We start from the raw sequence: 18,787 nt of genomic DNA on the forward strand, positions 1-18,787 counted from the left end.
CATATTATTCTGCATTATAGAATGATGAAATCCAACGTTGGTTCAGGCAAATTAGTAACAGCTGTCATTTATTGAGTGTTCATTGTGTACAAGGCACAATAGTATAAAATAATTTTTACATCTCAGAAAATTCCAATAAAGTAAATACCATTGTCCCCATTTTATGGATGACCAGAGGGAGTCCGGGGATACTGAGCAACTTACTCAAATCATGAAGTGTAAGTGGTAAAGGACACAAACGCAGTTCCATTGGACTTTAAACTGAGAATTTCTTGCTTTGTATTTCAGCCTCCCCACATTTCACACATGATACTCACATTTAAAAATTCATTTAACTAAAAAAAGTAGGATAACCTACACTGCATTATGCTTTAAAATGTCAGGTGCGTAATTTCTGAAATATAATTGTTCTTCTATTACAGTAAACGGTGTTTCCAGGATTCACTGATTCTGTTACGGTGTAACCCTAAATGTAAGTAAATATTTTGTCATGTTTTCTTCCAAGCCTTCAGTTTAAAATTCTGAATAGAGCTGGTACTTTGTGGCAATCCACTCCATTTTCACGATCAGAGAAAATCCAGCCACATACAATCGAGGCTCTTTCTTCAATTATTTTAATAGCATGTGGGGGGAAAATGGTCGCTCAAGAAGTCAGCCCTAAGATTGCTGGAGGACATGACGCCAAAGAAGGAGCCTGGCCCTGGATCGCTGCTCTGTTTCACAACAACAAGCTGCTCTGTGGTGCCTCTCTCGTCAGCAACGCCTGGCTGGTGTCTGCAGCCCACTGCGTGTATGGGTGAGTACGACGTCAGTGTCCCTTCCCAAATGAGATGACCAGGGCAGACACCGTGCATCCATTCCCTGTAGCCTCACAATCCGTCTCAGCAGGGAGATCTTCCCACTGTTTGTGACGTTATGAACTTTCCAATCATTTTCCCATTGTAATCATGTATAATATAGAGAAAGTTCAATTACAAATCATTCTTTGGTCCGGCCGGTGTGGCTCAGTGGTTGAGCGTCGTCCCATATACCAAGAGGTCATCGGTTCGATTCCTGGTCAGGACACATGTCCAGGTTGCTGGCCCGATTCCCAGTGGGGGGCATGCAGGAAGCGGCCAATCAATGTTCTTTCTCATCAATGTTTTTATCTCTCTCTCCCTCTCCCTTCCTCTCCCTGTAAAATCAATAAAGGAAAAAAAATTTTTTAATCATTCTTTGTTAGATATTTACATCAAGTACTATGTCTCTTACATGCATAATAATGGAAAAGTAAACATTTTTAAAGGTGTAAAATTAGTATTTAATGCATAAATTGTACTGGCTATTATTCAGTTAGGCCAATATTTATTGTCAGTATCTAAAAGCTCTCCATCACAAATAAATTATGCTAAAAAATTCGGGTGTAAGGACTTAATTACGAATTAGGATAAAAATGTTTACTTAGCCCTGGCTGGTTTGGATCAGTGGTTAGAGCATCAGCCCACAGATCGAAGGGGCACAGGGCATGTACCTGGGTTGCAGGTTCAATCCCCAGCCCTGGATTGGGGTCGTGTGGGAGGCAACCAATCGATGTGTCTCTCTCACATCAATGTTTCTCTCTCTCTCTTCCTACCTCCCTTCCACTCTAAAAATCAATGGAAAAATATCCTCAGGTGAGGATTAATAAACAAACAAACAAAAATGTTTACTTAGTTTTCAAGTCAGCTCTATTTTGATTCTACCCATAACTGAAACTTACAAGTAATGTCAACCATATCTCCTTTTTTTTTTTTAGTAAGATGACAAAATGCATGTTGAATTCTAGGATTTAGTCTCCCTCTAGAAGAGCAGTTCTCAACCTGTGGGTCGCGGCCCCTTTGTGGGTCGCCTAAGACCATCGGAAAACACGTATTTCCGATGGCAATTCATAACAGTAGCAAAATTACAGTTATGAAGTAGCAGCAAAAATAATTTTATGATTGAGGGTCACCACAACATGAGGAACTGTGCTAAGGTGTCGCTGCATTAGGAAGGTTGAGAACCACTGCTCTAGAAGGAGCCATTCCTCAAGCATGCCCCGGGAGAAACAGAATGGGCAGAGGGCCAGGGAGAAGAGGGGGAGAAAATAAATGTTCGTGAGCACAACAACTTGTTAATTCTCTTCTTCGGAAAGAAAGGAAGAATCTTTAGGTAATTCCATTCCAACACTTCTGAATTAAGTCAGACAAAAAGCTGGCTTCCTCTTAGAAAATTCATAAACCCTGCCCCAGGGTGATTTCCTGACCCTAACTAAGTAGAAGACTCCAAAAAATGGTCATCCCTGTGAGGGTTACAATAGCCTCTCCCAAGGACACCCAAAATCTCTGAGGAAAAAACCGTATGTGCTCAGATTAGAAGATTCAGCTGTAGTTAATCAAATTAAAAGACTGAACTCCCCACCAAAACAAACATTGAAAGTTCTTGGATAGGTGGAAACAAATTGTCACGGAAAGTTTTGTTGTTGTTTTTTTCTTTTATCCTCATCCGAGGACATTTTTCCATTTTTTGTACAGACAGAGTGGGAGGGAGAGAGAGGGAGAGAGAGAGAGGGAAACATCGATGTGAAAGGGACACATCGAGTGGCTGCCACCTGCACGACCATCCAGGGCCGGGGACAAACTGCAACCGAGGCACGTGCCCTTAGCGGGAACTGAACCCGGGTCTCTCCGGACCGCAGGTGGACGCTCTAACCGCTGAGCCAAACCGGCCAGGGCTGTCACGGAAAGTTTTGAAAGTTGTTTGGGAGATAAGGAGGGCCAGGAAGAATGAGTATTGACTCTATGCCTAAATACCATCATATAGAGTGAGGGTAAATGCGAATTCATAATCTTAGGAACTTGAAATGAAGACCCTCAGCCAGGTCACAGGTTGGCCAATTACCTGAGCCCCAAAAGGAACTAACCGTCTCTGGTACCGACCATCTACAGCTAAAGCTCTGTGATTCTATGCACTGAGCCTTATAACTCAATGACTAAACAACAGCTTCTCCCATATCTAAAGTGCACTTTCTTGACTTTGCTGCCTCCTGATAAATTGTATTTTAATCTGTTTTGAACCAGAACATAGCAAGCATCCTTCGTAGTCAATTTTTCTATCCCCTGCTAAACATGACTTTAACTTTTACCTATATTTATTCTTTGCCTTGGGCAAGTCACAGGTTGGTAACCTCTATCCTAACTGTGTCACAAGTAAAAGGTATCTTTAGCTAAAGGTTCAGTTCTTTCTGTTGCAGAAAGGTGGGCTTTAGTAAGTTAGCAATCTCCTATACTAACCTTGGATTTGGTAAATTCATCTTTTTGAAGTTTTTGCAGAACATATCTTTTCTAAAGTTACTTCGTAGAAAGTCCTTGTATTTGAGAAAACCATTTAAACTGTTCCTTTATGAGTCTTCATAAATCACCATTCTTTGAGAACTTTTTTGCTTTCTGGCAAAATAAGATGTTCCAGGTTCATCTTGTGTTTTCCATGCCCTAGCCCTCAAGTCAAGCTTTCTTTAAAAATCCCTGGTTCCATTTAGTCTCTTGTAATTCCTTCAACATTATATATAATGTGCGTGTGTGTGTGTGTGTGTGCACGCGCACGCTCATTGCTACTGCTTTTATGTCCTGCTCCTCGACCCTCTCAGTGGACACAACTGTATACCTGTAAGTGTGAACTCAAAATGATAGCTCAGCTAAAATAAAATACCACAGGGCATAGTCTAGTCTTTTCTCCCTCCATATGTTTAACTGTTATCTCCAGTAATAGGAATCTTGCTTGTACCCACAAAATGTATATGGATTTTTTTCAAGCTTAGAACACAAAAAGTAGTTTGAAAATTGCTAACCCTACCACTATGTAAAGGAAACTTGCCAACCAACCAGAGTTTAATATTTGTTCTATCTTTCCAATTGACATATAGCAAAATGCATCATTTAAGTGTACAATTTGATGAGATTTTAAAATGAATACACTTGTGTAACACCCACCCTTTTCAAGACAAAATATTTTCATCACCTGGAAAGTAATCTTACACTTCTTCCCAGTCAATCACCTTTGCTAGTTGCAGAAGCAACTACTCTTCAATGTCTGTATGGTAGTTACATATAGATTTACAGTTTGGATCACATCTATTGATCAATGATAAAATTATCCATAAAGAGGCCTCTTGCCAATCTTCCATGCTTTTCTCATTTAATTTTAATATTTTAATTAAATTTTAATTTTTTATGTATCAACTGATGCTGATATGGCTTGATATACCTGAATGTAATATGTGAGCACTGGTCATGTTCAATCTTTCCAGCTCCTGGGTTACATTCTGTTTCTCATATATTCATTCAGTCAAATGATATTTATTGAGCACTTATCATGTGCCAAGCATTGTTCTACGTTTTGGAGATAATAGTGCTCTGCAGACCTACGAAGTCCTTGCCCTTATAATGCTTATACAATGGGCTGGGGCAGCAAAAAAGGAACCTCAAGAAGCCAGGCTGTTGACCAGGAAGTGCTTGGCCAACCGGCGAAACAGACTGGAGAGGCAGGCAGCTAGGTCCCAGGCCCTGGGGAGGACTCAGTGGGCCTTGGGGAATGGGATGAGGCCACCCAGAAGGCTGAAAAGTGATGCTATCTAATCAGGCTGCTGTGTGGAGGTGAGACTACTGGGAGGAGCAAGAGTAAATTCAGGGAGAAAAATCAGGAAGAAACAACGGAGACCCTGGGGTTGTGCCTGAGGAAGCCACACAAATGTTTGGATCTCACTAGTAAGTTCAGAGGGTTCAAGTCACTGGAATTTACTAATGAGCACTCCTTTTTAGGAATTGTATATGTTTTGTCTGGCTGGTATGGCTCAGTGGTTGAGGGTAAACCCAGGCACCAAGAGGTCAACAGGTTCGATTCCCGGTTGGGACACATGCCTAAGTTGTGGGCCCAATCCCCAGTGGGGGGCATGCAGGAGGTGGCCAGTCAATGTTCTCCCTCATCGGTGTTTCTATCTCTCTCTCCCTCTTTCTTCCTCTCTCTCTAAAAATCAAAAAGACAAAAATAAAAAAAGAATTACATATGTTTTATCAGCATTTAATTTCTATATTCAATATTTACAAGAAAATTCTAATTGCTAAACCATGTCATATACTTTGCATCCAATATTTATTTATAGATATTATATTTTGCATTATAATTAAATTTTATATAACTAGTTAATTAATATTTATATTATAAATAATGTCAACTATATTAATGGTATAACATGTAAATAATAACTTTTAAAATGTGCTCAAAGGGTATATGAGTTCATTGTGTAGTATTCTGAAGTTAATAATAGCAGTACATGTAATTATAAAAAATGACAGGATTGTCTTCTTAAATGCTTTCTACATATTTTGTCTCCAGAAATATGACAGAGAAATTCAGAGAAATACAACTAGTTTATTTTATGTAGATTTAAATTAATAATAAAATAACATAGTTCACAAAAAGAGTACCTAAACTCCCAAATTCTTATCTTCTGTAAGTACTGTACCCTACTGATAATTATACATATGAATATAAATAGCGTAAGAGAGCTTGTAGCTAACAAAAAGCTTAGTAATCACCATTTCCTCTTACTACTTTAAGGTTTCGAGTAGAATACCAATGTATAAACTATGAACTGTGAAGATCAAACATATATGCTTCAAGCTGCTGGTCTAATTAAACACAGTCGACAGCAACATTAATCTGACACGTTCTTAGTGACTTCCAAAATTGTTATTGTGCTACATAGAACATAGCCTATTTTCCATGTTTTTATTTCTCCTGCATGTGTAAGTAGCACTAAGGGAAGGAACTATCGCTCTAACGTGCATCATTTGCATTTCTCTCTCCAACTGTTCCACAAATCTTCCTGCGTCAATGTAATTAACTTACCACCCCCAACAAGTTCAACAGCACGTTAAACTAAGCATTTGCAACTATTAAGAATTAAATGACTAGCTCTGCGATGATAATTGAAGTCACTGAATTTTTACTTCATTGCGAATATGGCTTAATTGGCTTAATTCCAGCTGCTCACTGGTAATTTTTTGGAGTGAAAATGTTGCAGACCAATAGTACATTTAAAAGTCTTTGCACACTTGCACTTAAAATATACTATTCAATTCACTCTGTCCTATAACACAAATGCTATTCTTTAGCAATACTTTATTGATGGCCAACATATATATGGAAAATGATTCAAAACCATTGTAGATGGAAATTACTTGTTTATGTTAGATAATAAGCATCATAAGAGAGTTGAGTGCTTACCTTAAGTCTGTGTGAAATGACACCCTAATGGGAGGATGCTCCGGAACCTCCTTCCATTACTACCGTAGCTGCTGTGGTTGTCTGCAGAAACCTGCAAAGATGCCATTTCTGCAGGGGATCACCCTCTAGAGTAGTGGTTCTCAAGCCTGGTGGTACATTAGCACACATTTGGATATTTTACTTTTAAACTAGTTTAAAATTAAAATCCCAGACTCATTAAATCAAAGGCAGAGAAGGGGGGGAGAGTGTGTATCAGGGCTATTTTAGGTGATTCCAATATGAAACAAAAGTTGAGAAGCACAATCTAGAACTAGAGATCAAGAGAAGATTTAGGAGAAGCGACAGAGAGAGATGAACAGTAATTAAGGTTTCCTCTGTGATCTGTGAGGAAAAATAAAAATTAAAGGAATATTTTTAAAGAAGAATTCTTCGGAGAAAAATCCAGGACATTTTAGGATGGGAGCACATGGCTCTGACATATCTTTAACGAAGATCTCTAGAAAATAACTGTGGTGGATGGAAAGTTTCTTATACCCCTTTATTGTAATCTTCAGGAGAAATTTAGAACCATCGAAGTGGAAAGCAGTCCTAGGCCTGCATGCGACATCGAATCTGACTTCTCCTCAAGTAGTAACCCGGCTGGTAGATCAAATCGTCATAAACCCACATTACAACAAACGGAGCAAGGACAGTGACATTGCCATGCTGCACCTTGAATTTAAAGTGAATTACACAGGTAAAAGAAATCACCTGTAGTCCCCTCCCCTGCCCAAATTAATTCAAAACCAGATTTGCAATACTATCAGCACCAATGCATGAATAGTCCATAAAAGTTGAGTAATCTGTTATAAAAATTATAATTTGAATGGAATTGGAGAATGAAAGAGAAACATATTAAATTACCTTCTGGAGCTATCTGAACCCAACTTGCTAGAGAATTGACCAGTAGAATAAAATTCTCAGAGCCCTCTATAAGCTCAGAGGAGCAGCCCAGAAAAAAGTAGTCCATGTTATAATGCCTGCCTTCTCTGTCTCTCACGTAAGAGGAGGGTGGTCTATCTGTCACAAAGGTCAAAGAAGGACAAACTGAGAGGAGAGCTTATGCTCTAAAAGTGAAGTAAGAATTGTTATCCATAGAATAAAAATTTTTTTTTAATTTTTTCCCCTTTACTGATTTTTAGAAAGACAGGAAGAGAGAGTGAGAGAGAGAGAGAAACATTGATGAGAGAGAACATCGATTGGCCGCCTCCTGCGTGCCCCCCACTGGGGATCGGGCCCACAACCTGGGCATGTGTCCTGACCAGGCATTGAACCAGCGACCTCTTGGTGCTTGGGTCGACGCTCAATCACTGAGCCACATCAGCTGGGCTCTAGAATAAAAATTTTAAAGGATATTCAATAATATTAATAAAGTGGCAGATGGAGCACTTCCTCCGAATAGCTAGATCATGTGCAAGGAGAGACCTGGGGAGTGAACTTTATCCTGAAGAACTCTGCTCAACTTCAGACTTTATTCTGAAGACCCTTCCAGTCCCGTTAGGGGAAAGTGCTGCATCTCCTTGCTCTTAGGGAACTTGGCCTTCACGTGTGTCACAGCATTTATCAAAGGCAGACGATTACTGTGGTGAGTTCTATACAGCCCCGTCCTTGTCCTTGATGGTTAGCACTGCATCGTATTCATTTTTGTCTGGCCTGGGACTTCCGGTGTAGTGGGCTCTTGAATAAATGTCAGATGCTTGTAAACGGTTGGAGAAGGGCCTTAGAGGTCAGTGACCAGTGCTACTGCTACCATAGGTGCCCAGTAAAACAACCACCGAAAGGCTTTTTTAATGTGAGATCCATGGAAAAATAAAGATAAAAATAAATACCTCAGAACATGTGCCCAACTTTCTTTTAATTGACCCTGAAAAACAGCCTTACCAAGATTTTCACAGAATTGGCACCCATTTCTATTAAGTACCATAATTATTTAAAAATCAAATAGAAATGATTAACTCTAGAACTATGACATTATTTACATTACGAAAGAGTAATTAGGAGACAACGGAGAGGATCCTACAAGGCCACCAATGGTACCTGATCCATTGTCAAAAATGTACTGCTCCAACATACTTCGTTCCCCCAAAATCGAGGTCTAAAAAATGTCTCGGCTGTATAAAATGGAAGTACAAATTGTTTCTGATGAAATGTTAAAAATGGTTGATTTTTAAAACTTGTTGGAAATGCATGTGCATCTATTCTAGTTTTTGTTTTCTTTTGCTTTCAGATTATATACAACCTATTTGCTTACCAGAAGAAAATCAAGTTTTTCCTCCAGGGAGAATTTGTTCTATTGCTGGCTGGGGGAAGCTTTTTCATCAAGGTAAATGATCAGACCCATAAAAAAGAAAATGTTTACTAGAAAAAAGTATGCTCTTGCACTATAATGTGACTATTTTGCAACTCTTACGCTATAACAATTTTCGGCAATATCACTTAAAAACCCTGTCAAGCTTATAGTCATATATTGTATATTTATATAGTTAAAATTTTTTTCTAAATCATATAGACCATATTATAAAACTATAATCCTTATTGGCGGGGCATTCAAACATCCCCCAAACTCAATATCTAATTGTATTATAAACACTGATAAAGAGAAAAGACACATCTATTAAAATGAATATAACCAAAGTTTTCAAAAATATATTTTTGTGAAGCTCATGGATAAAATTTCATCAAAAGCCAAATTATTAGCTGTCACATTTCCCAAATCAATAAAACTACTTTTATTTATCATCTAAAGGTCTCACAGTCATGTTTTCTAAAATGAAAAAAAAAAAAAAAAAAAATTCCTTCCAGCTTCTAATGCTGATCCTGCCTACTGACAGATATAGTGCAAACTTTACATTGAATACCATAAATTGATATCCCATTGACTCCCTAGAATTATTTAATAGCATTTTTTCCAAACACAGAAAAGATGCATATTATTAATAACCAAACATGGTCTTTAAAAGCATTCCAATACTTCATGCTCTCAAAATTTAACTGCAAGTCTCAGTGCTGTCTGAATTCCTCATAGGAGTTACTCCGTCTAGGACGAGTTTGCTTGTTAATAGTTAAGCAAGAAGGAAAAGCACTCCAGTCTGGTGGGAGGACCTGGCCCCTGGAGTCACAACAGAGCATAGATCATAGTCACAATGTCTACAAATCTAATTGTATTAACATGTATTTAGCACAGCCAGTGTGACTCAGTGGTTGAGCATCAACCCATGCACCAAGAAGTCACCTGTTCAATTCCCAGTCAGGGCACATGCCCAGGTTGTGGGCGAGATCCCCAGTGGGGGGTATGTAGGAGGCGGCCAATCAATGTTCTCTCTCATCCATGTTTCTGTATCTCTTACCCTCTCCCTTCCTCTCTCTCTAAAATCAATAAAGAAAAATAAAAGATATATTTAAATTTTGTGGAGAGGTGCAGGTCCCAGAAACAAAGCAGTCATAGGCAAAATATCCTGTCTTCTTGTGAAAGAAATCATCAAGTCCAAGTCAGAACCCCGCCTGATGATTCCGACAAAGGTTCTCCGCTGCAATTGCATTACGTTGCCGGAAACGCCTCGTGTCTACTGCCCATGAAATGTATTGAAGTCAAAGACTGTATATTCTTTTATTTCCTCCACTTGAAAAATGTCACGATTTATTAAATTTGAAATCTAAAGAGCAAAATGATTCCTAGATAGACATTTTCTCTATCAGTTTTCAAACTAGAAGACATTTATGACCACAGTGTAGACTCTTCAAAACAAATTATCCAATAATGAATAAATTTAAGACTCTCTGTTCCATAGGAAATGGGTATTTTTTTTCAGAGCTGATACTTATTGTTACTAAAGATATGCATTTAACTGACTTAAGAAAGGTCTCTAAGAGTGGTATGGAGCCAAGAAAAAGTCTGTATCTGAAGTCGATTTCATTTAGAAACAGTCAGATCATGTTTAAATATTTCCTGGGTGATATAAATTTGAATTAATTTTTAAAACTCTTATCTATGGTTTCCAGCTTGTTCATTTCATAAAATCTTAGTATCCTCCTTTTGAGTATTTGACACTGAGTAATTTTGCTAGAAAAACTATGAACATAGTGTTTACCAAGAAGAAATAAAGTGCTATTAGTTGATTAAATTGAGGCAATTAGTAAACTCGAAATAAATGTACTGACTTTTATTTGTGTGTGACTATATATGCTCAATTATTCTTATGGCAATTCAGATTGACAAATAAATATCAACTCCTGGATATTTGTTCACATTTTTCTTTACCAAAGAGTTTTATCATGTACCCAACCAATTTTTATTCCTTGTCAGGCAGAAAAGTTGACTTTGATTTTATTATAGAACAAAAGTCTCCCAGACCATCCTTGATCTTCATAGAATGGATGGCAGTGAGATGCTGAACTTCCTTCTGCCTCTTAACCTCTCCAGTTCACTTTTTAACTTAAAGTTCACTGTTAAACTTGAAAACTCACCCAGTGGTGTGCTGATGGAGTCATTGCACCAGCTGGAAACAGTCATTAATCCACATCTCCCAAGTTCAGGTTCATTGTCATGCTGGTACTTGAAACTGGCCATAGTTGGAGTGTTTATGCCAGGCAAATTGGCAGGCAATACACACCGGGGCTTTTTTTCTTTGATAACTAGTTGTTAAACATTTACCAACACACCACTGAGTATATATATATATATTGCTTTGCACTTAAATTACACACCCACCCACATACGCACACACAATTTATTTCCTGTCCTTTTGGCTGGAAATGAGGTCACGTACATTTTTGCAATAACATGGGCCGTCAATGTGCTATCCTATCCTCAACTTTCTGCCTCTCTTGAGGAGCCAAATAGAATTGCTAATTATTATAAAGTGCTTATCACGGACCTTTTCTGGGCCACTAGACACCTGCTTGCTTCATTTTTCTCCTGAGATTAGTATTTCACTAAACAGAGGTTCACGTTTCCAGTAGATGAGTCATTTTGTAAAAACATAGAAGTACACTCTGCTGCAAAACTCCTCCTTTCTCTTCACCTGCACGTGGATGACAAGCTGAATGCCCCGAGATCGGGGCACAGTTCATCCGAGCTTTCTCCTCTGTTCAGTGAGCACCTGCTCAGTCACACAGCGTCACACAGAGCTGAATGCCATCATAAGGGAGCACTTCTTCAGGTGACAAATAAAAAGCACTTCTGGATTTCGGAGCTATTGCTAATTTCCATGAATGAAACTCTTTTGTGCGGGTGGGTTCTCCCACTGCCCCCCTCCCATGAGCAATACGGTGACTTTGAAATGACTGAACATGTCTAAAGACTGCCCACTACTTCTGATAACCCTTGGGAACTAAAGAAGTGCTTTACATCCATTTGGCAAAATGCACAGATGGGCTTTATTGTGCGCTTTAAAGTACAGGGTTTAGCGTTCGGTTCCATTATATATACACACAGAGCTACATAATGAGGGTGAACTGTTGAAATAAATAAGACTGATGGTGGCTCATCCATGACTGGCTGCCTGCATTATCCATTTTGAACAGGTCCTACCGCAAACATATTGCAAGAAGCTGATGTTCCTCTTATATCAAATGAGAAATGCCAACAACAGATGCCAGAATATAGCATTACAGAAAATATGGTGTGTGCAGGCTACCAAGAAGGAGGAATAGATTCTTGTCAGGTAAATGTAACCGCTCACCCTGCATCTCCAGAAAGCATTGCTATATGATGGTTTTATTGTTTAGCAATGATGTGGAAGTAAAGAAATCATCAGGGTCTTAATTTCATGGCTTTCTTCCGCAGAACTGTGACTTTGGGCTTTTATTTGTGAACTATTTACACAGGACTTCTGGGTGGACCTGAACATTAGAAACAAAACAAATTTTTACCAACAAGGGTTATAAATCAGATGTCATTAGGGACTAGGCATCAGCCTCGAGTGTGGGAGACAGCCAGGTACAATACGCAGCTGTGGTCCTGGGGGAGCCGGAGAGTGTACACCTTAGCTAAAAGCATTGATTTTCAAATTTTCTAAAAGTTCTTTAAAACCTGATGCAGACTTAAAACAAACAAAAAAATAGGTCTCGGGGCCAATTTGGCTTGTCAGCCTGCCTCTAATATTCAACCCTGACTTAGAGCATGGTCAAGATGTCTAGTGACCCGAAAGAATTTCTGGGTGAAAACCAAGCTGGATAGCCTGGTTAGAGCCGATTGACAGCTAACTACTTGCAGGAAGGGAAAGAAACTTACTCAACAGCCTGGCCTAACCCTGGCTCTGGAGCGTCTATGCCGGCATTTCCATATCACTTCTTACATTTCCTTTCAGAGATGCAATCACGTGAACTCCGTGTCTGTCAGTACTGCAGTGTATTTGAAGTACCAGTAGCTTTGAAATCGGGTAACCTTCAGAGAAAACTCTCATCCACAAACTCCTTCAAAGAAGACAAAAATGTCTTATCAAGTAGAAATAATGTAGCCAACTATTAGCTGCATGGAATTCACATAAACTCAACAAATAAAAAGTAAATTCTGCTATATTTTATCATTATCATTAATTTTTAGATACAGCATGGAGTAATCATGAAAAGCATGGATTCTGTGCTCAAACTATTCTTTTTTTTTTTTTTTTTATCTTCAGATAGAGCAGGAGGGAGAGAGGGCAGAAGGGAGAGAAACATTGATGTGACGGAGACACATCAACTGGTTGCCACCCACACTACCCCAACCGGGTCCGGGGACAAACTGCAACCAAAGTACATGTCCTTAGCGGGAACCGAACCCGGGACTCTCTGGTCCATGGGCCGACACTCTAACTGCTGAGCCAAACTGGCCAGAGCCAAACTACTCTTATTCCACTCTTATTTGACCCTTATTGGCCAAGACTTTGGGCAAGTTACTTAGATTTTATTGAGATATATAAATGAGATAACACATGTAGGGCACTGAGTCAGCACTCAAAAAATATTAACTCTAGTACTTTGTAAATACATTTTTGGCATATTTTCTGTCTTTGAGAATTAATAAAATATTAGTGCATTAACACTACTGGATTAGACCACACTTGATAGCAGTACTGAGCAAACAATAGTTCAAAAATGCAGAAGTAACCATTTATACTGTAGGTTTCACTTTTTAAGTGTGAACAATATATTATATATATTAACACATAATGTCATAATAATTTGATAATAACCAGACTTTTTAACAACACTTAAGCAGATGATCCTGCGTATATATCCTCCAGTTAAATCAACGTCTCAAGTCCTGTAAACTAAACCTCCAGCTTAGTTCCACATTTATTCTGCTTTGATGAACACTGGCAAATTCAAGACAAATAGGATAGCTTTCTCCGTGTTCAAAATTTATCTCTGGCTCTTATGCTTTCTTTTTAAAATGAAAAGTGTGCTAAAGGTAAGATATATTGCCACTTAGCGGGGAAATGTATAGAATTATTGTTCAGGAGGGAAATCAGCCATACAACTGCAATTACAATTAATGGGGGTTGTGGCAGACACTTCATGCTTGAGGTAGAAAATATGACTGCTGATGCTATAGATGTTAGACTTACATTAAGCCAGTAACACAAGCCAGATCTCTGAAACCTTGTATCTGGCTCTGATTTCTAGAGCCTAAACATGTTACTCATTAGCAAGCAGGAAAGCTCCCACACAAAGCAGTGCCTTGAATAACATCATGTTTTCATGATCGAGGACTCCAGAGTCTAGAGTCACATGATGTTCTTTGTTCAACTTAATGCCAGGTTATGCGAGAGGGTTGACTGATTAAATAGGAATACATTATTGTAAATTATGAACATGTTATTATTGACACATCACTTGACTGAGTTCTTTCCAGCATCCTTTTCCCCCCTATAGTGTGAAGGATGTTGCCTTATTAGTCATTCATACATGCTTGGATATCCTCTGGTTCACCCAAGGCTTGCGTGGGAGAGGCAGTTGTCTGGACTTAAAGGCACCGTGAGTGGCTATAGAATGTCCTCTCTACGTAAAACTGAGTGAATGACACAAACTTGCTTTGCTCACCATTCAGAGCCTTGTTCTAAGGCCACAGTTGGCCTCCCACCCAGCAGGGCAGCTCATTACAGGAGAAGGTGCTATAGATGCCAATTCTCAGGCTGCAGCACCCACCTGCTGACTCAGAAACGCTAAAGGTGGGCGCAGAGCTGTGTGTTTTCCCCGTGTTATCAGATAGATGATTCTGATGCACCTTAAAGTTTAAGAAGGACGGATCTAAATGAAAAGGGTCACCAACCTTCACACTCAGGTCGTCGAAGAAGAGAATGATTTTGATTTTCTTTGCAAATATTGTAGGCTAATAATTTATGTTCTGGACATTCACTCATATATTTTCAAAGTACTTACACATCTCTGAGATAGTGGGAGAACACATCAGGAAATTAAGACCGGAGGAGAGCGTGTAACTGAACCGAAATGGAGAATTAGGAGATGGGAGGTTAAAGAATTAGCTGTAGGTCTCTCAGCCAGACAGACCACCCAGCTGTTGGGCACCGAGCCTGTTGGGGCACCCTTTGAATAACTGCAGCTGACCCACTATGAAATGAGCAATTTAAAATCTTGTTCATGTAATCAGTATCTGGTTTATGCTGTCTATTTAGAAAATTAATGATTTTAGAAAACATGGAGAAAACCCAATGACTCTTTTTGAAAAAATATATCAAAAGAGTTGAGGTTTATTTTTAATAATTTCTAAGTCACATTTTTAAGTCTGCATTTATTCCTGCCTTGGATTGATAGTGTTCCATAAATATTTCTGAACCCATATTATGGACAAAGGGCTTAGGATGGAGAGATAGCCCTGTCTTCAAACAGTGTGAACACATTTGTTACACCTAGAATAGAGGTTACCTATGTTTGCCAGTGCCATTTGGGATCCTCTGCATCCAAGAGAGAAAAGGTACTTTTTAAATATATATATGTTTTTATTGATTTTTAGGGAGAGAGTGATAGAAACATCAATGTGAGAGAAACATCAATTGGTTGCCTCCTGCATGCCCCCTACTGGAGATTGAACCCAAAACCTGGGCATGTGCCTTGACCAGGAATCGAACCAGGACCTCTCAGACCATGGGATGATGCTCAGTCCACTGAGCCACACCAGCCAGGCAGAAGAGGTGCTTTTATAGACCACATTTTCCCCTCTTAAATATAGGTCCCAAAGATCGTAAAGAATCAGGCAAAAGATTCTCAGGATATTTCTAACAGCAGGCCTGGGTTGAAATAATCTATTGCCTCAGTGATTTCAAACAAAATAAACAAGGCTTTCAATTCCTTCATAAATATATAAAAAGGCAGATTAATAAGTTTTTACACAATTAACATGAAAAAACACTTGTGAATTTTTTCGTTCATCAATGGTACTATATGTTTGCATTATGTTCATTGGCATTATACATATGCAAATAAAATCTGTGTAGTTAACTCTATTAGCATCTGCTATAATCAACATTCATGAAAATTAAAAACATTTTATCAATTGAAATCTCAGAAGAAAACATGTACCTATCAGTAGAAATTGTATCATAGATTTGCCTCTTTCAGTTGAAACATTAGGTTTTCTTCAAATTTGACAGTGTTTGTCTAATGCCGAAAACTTAATGCTAGCCAAGAGAACAAAAATCAACTTTATGTGTGAGTTTTTCATTTTCTAAAGCACATAATATGGAATAATTTTCTTTTCCACAGATCCTTTCATAATGCTTAGAACATAACTCCTTTAATTTAAAAATCAGCTTTTAATAAGTATTTTGGTTGACATGATTCTCAGAGTTGTATCTTAGAGAATTTCTTAGTACCCATTTAAATGCCATAATTAAAGTAAGAAAACTCTTGCTACAAATGTGCATTATAAAAACAATTAAGTATAAGTGATGTTTAAGTTGTCGTAGTTTCTCTGTGTTCTTACTGAGCAGCAAAAGGTTCCCATTCTTGACCTAGAGCAATGGTGAGAATATTTGTATATAGGTGACTTGCAAATGAAATCATATTTCTCTAAATTATTTCTAAATTGACTTGTTAAAAACAATCTTATATATTTATATCAATTGACCACGCACTTACAATTTTCTTTTGTAATTTACTACGTAGGGGGATTCGGGAGGACCATTAATGTGCCAAGAAAACAACAGGTGGTTCCTAGCTGGTGTGACATCATTTGGATACAAGTGTGCACAGCCAAACCGGCCAGGGGTGTATGCCCGGGGCTCGAGGTTCACGGAATGGATACAAAGTTTTCTCCATTAGAGTGTTTTCTAAACCAAACAAAAAACCAGGCAGTTTTCCCATTCTCCTCTGAAAAGGGTGGAAATTGAGAATTTTGTAGAAAATGGCTTCTAATGCCACTGAAATGCTGGGAGACAGGGGTGGGAGAAACAAACGAAAAAGGTAAATTAATCTTTACAATACTAAGTAACTTTAAAAGGATACATTTTGGGTTTTTTTGAAGAGCTATTCTTTTACAGATATAATTTCCTTTGTTCTTAATTTTTATCTTTACCATATTCTCTTATTTAAAGGAATGTTACTTTAAATCATATACACTTTAGACATCTTAAGCAAAATTAGTAAAAGAAGTGAAATAAACTGTTTTTGCACAAGATCTGTTATTGGTTGAAATAAACTGCTGGAAAGTATCTAGTTCCGGCTTAAACTGCTATTATCAGAAGCTCAAAGTCTTCCTGCTTTTCTATCGGATGCATTTCCAATTCATCTTGAGCACATCTCTAACGGTCCCCCTACTCATAAAAAGAATGAATTGTAAACTTGTGTCACAGACCTGGACTAAGCTGACTGTGTGTTTAATTGCAAATAAGCTAATTAAACAGCAAACGGGAGTCTACAGAGTGCTCTTGCATCAAAATAAAAGGTACATTTACTGATATTGTAGCTCTTTTTTCGGATCCTTTATTACCTGGATTATTCATACTGTCCATTTATTTCAAGCTGTTATTTTTTTTTATTTTCAAAAAATGATTATATATATTTAAGAAATGCAACTATTAAAAATGTCTTCTTTCCAATTTGTGTGTGTTAACAGTGGATGTTTCTAACATGTGCAACACTTATTTAAACACAGCTGAATTGCCCATTAGGAGGCCAAAAATGTGGAATAAATGCATTTGTTTCACTGCTTTAATCTCTTGGATCACTTCCAGAGTAAGTGCAAACTTCAGTTTCGCATACCACACAAAATATATTGACCTATTTGGGAAGACAGACTTTATAACTACTTTATGCATGCGCGTGCATGCACACACCTTCTTGCACGGGTCTGTATGGCCCAGAGTAGCAGTAAGGTTCAAAGGGATGGGAAGGCGAGACCAACCGGCATAGATTGTCCTTGTGGGAGACGTGAAACTTGGGCGACACCTGGAGGGATGATCTTACTGATGCACGGAAGAGGCGCTGGCAGCCGCCTGGTGAGCGGCTATGAGTTTATCCTTAAGACAACAATCAGGAGTCCCTAAACACACTATTCTTTTTTTTTTTTTAATTAAATCTATTGGGGTGACTTTGGTTAATGGGATCGTATACGTTTCAGGTGTGGATTTCCATGTTACAAGATCTGTATATTGCACTGTGTACCCACCACCCACAGTCAAACCATCTTCCGTCCCCATACATGAGGCCCCCTGCCCGCCCCACCCCCTTCCCTCTGGGAACCACCGCACTGCTGCTCACGCTCATGAGTTTCAGTATTGTATCCCCCACACTCTATTCCTCTTAAGACCTTTCCAATGACCTGCTCCTGACAGTTAGGAAGGATGAAATAGCAGGGATAGGGTGTGCTGGTTGATTTTACTCCCTGAATATTATTTCAGAATTCACCCACATTTCAAAACACACATGGAGAACTATGCTCCGAAAAGACAAACACTCACGACAGATACACACGCTGGGTAGTCCTTTTTATTTTTCAAAGATCAGCCACAATGTTAGCAAACCCTTAGGACAGTCTCACAGCCGCCTTCTAAAGAGGGAAGTTCACTGCCCCACTCCTAGTAACTTGCGAGTTTAGTAATTAGAGCCAGAGGAGTTAGCCAGGCCTGGGCCGAGATGAAAGGCCACACAAGGCCCTGCTCCAGCTCGGCCTGTCCTGCGTGCAGCTGCTGTGGTCAGAGGCAGGCTGAGCCGGGAACGCCCGGTCTCCTCGCGTGGGTCCTGACCAGAGGAAGACACGCACGCTGGGAGCTCGGGGGAAGACGTGCATCCCAGCAGCTGGCCTCCCATGCTGCACAGAAAGATGGGGAGCACGAAATGGGGGCAGATCTAAGCTGAGGATGCAGCTGCCCGTCCCCTCCGTCTCTAAGCGGCTGAAGAGGAGCCAATGCCCACTAATTTCTATTTAGCCTTTCAGTTTTGCCAACCAACTCTATTGTGAGTTGCCTTCAGGAGAGCTCTTTATTAGCTCATTGCAAAGGACTGGCAGGAAAAAGATGAGGTTGAA

General features: G+C 39.1%; 1 protein-coding gene across 1 annotated transcript in view; it reads left to right on the forward strand.

Annotated features, from left to right (window-relative positions):
* TMPRSS15 (transmembrane serine protease 15) overlaps positions 1-17,278 on the forward strand; it is a 115,810-nt gene extending 98,532 nt beyond the window's left edge. Inside the window, exons 21-26 of the mRNA XM_036242927.1 lie at positions 423-472; positions 622-796; positions 6,837-7,018; positions 8,549-8,644; positions 11,845-11,984; positions 16,429-17,278. Coding sequence (XP_036098820.1) covers positions 423-472; positions 622-796; positions 6,837-7,018; positions 8,549-8,644; positions 11,845-11,984; positions 16,429-16,584 — 799 coding nt within the window. The 3' untranslated portion in view covers positions 16,585-17,278. The remainder of the gene's footprint in view (positions 1-422; positions 473-621; positions 797-6,836; positions 7,019-8,548; positions 8,645-11,844; positions 11,985-16,428) is intronic.
* Positions 17,279-18,787: the final 1,509 nt, after the last annotated feature.

This window comes from Molossus molossus, unplaced genomic scaffold (genome assembly GCF_014108415.1).
Source record: "Molossus molossus isolate mMolMol1 unplaced genomic scaffold, mMolMol1.p scaffold_m16_p_5, whole genome shotgun sequence".
Taxonomy (NCBI): domain Eukaryota; kingdom Metazoa; phylum Chordata; class Mammalia; order Chiroptera; family Molossidae; genus Molossus; species Molossus molossus.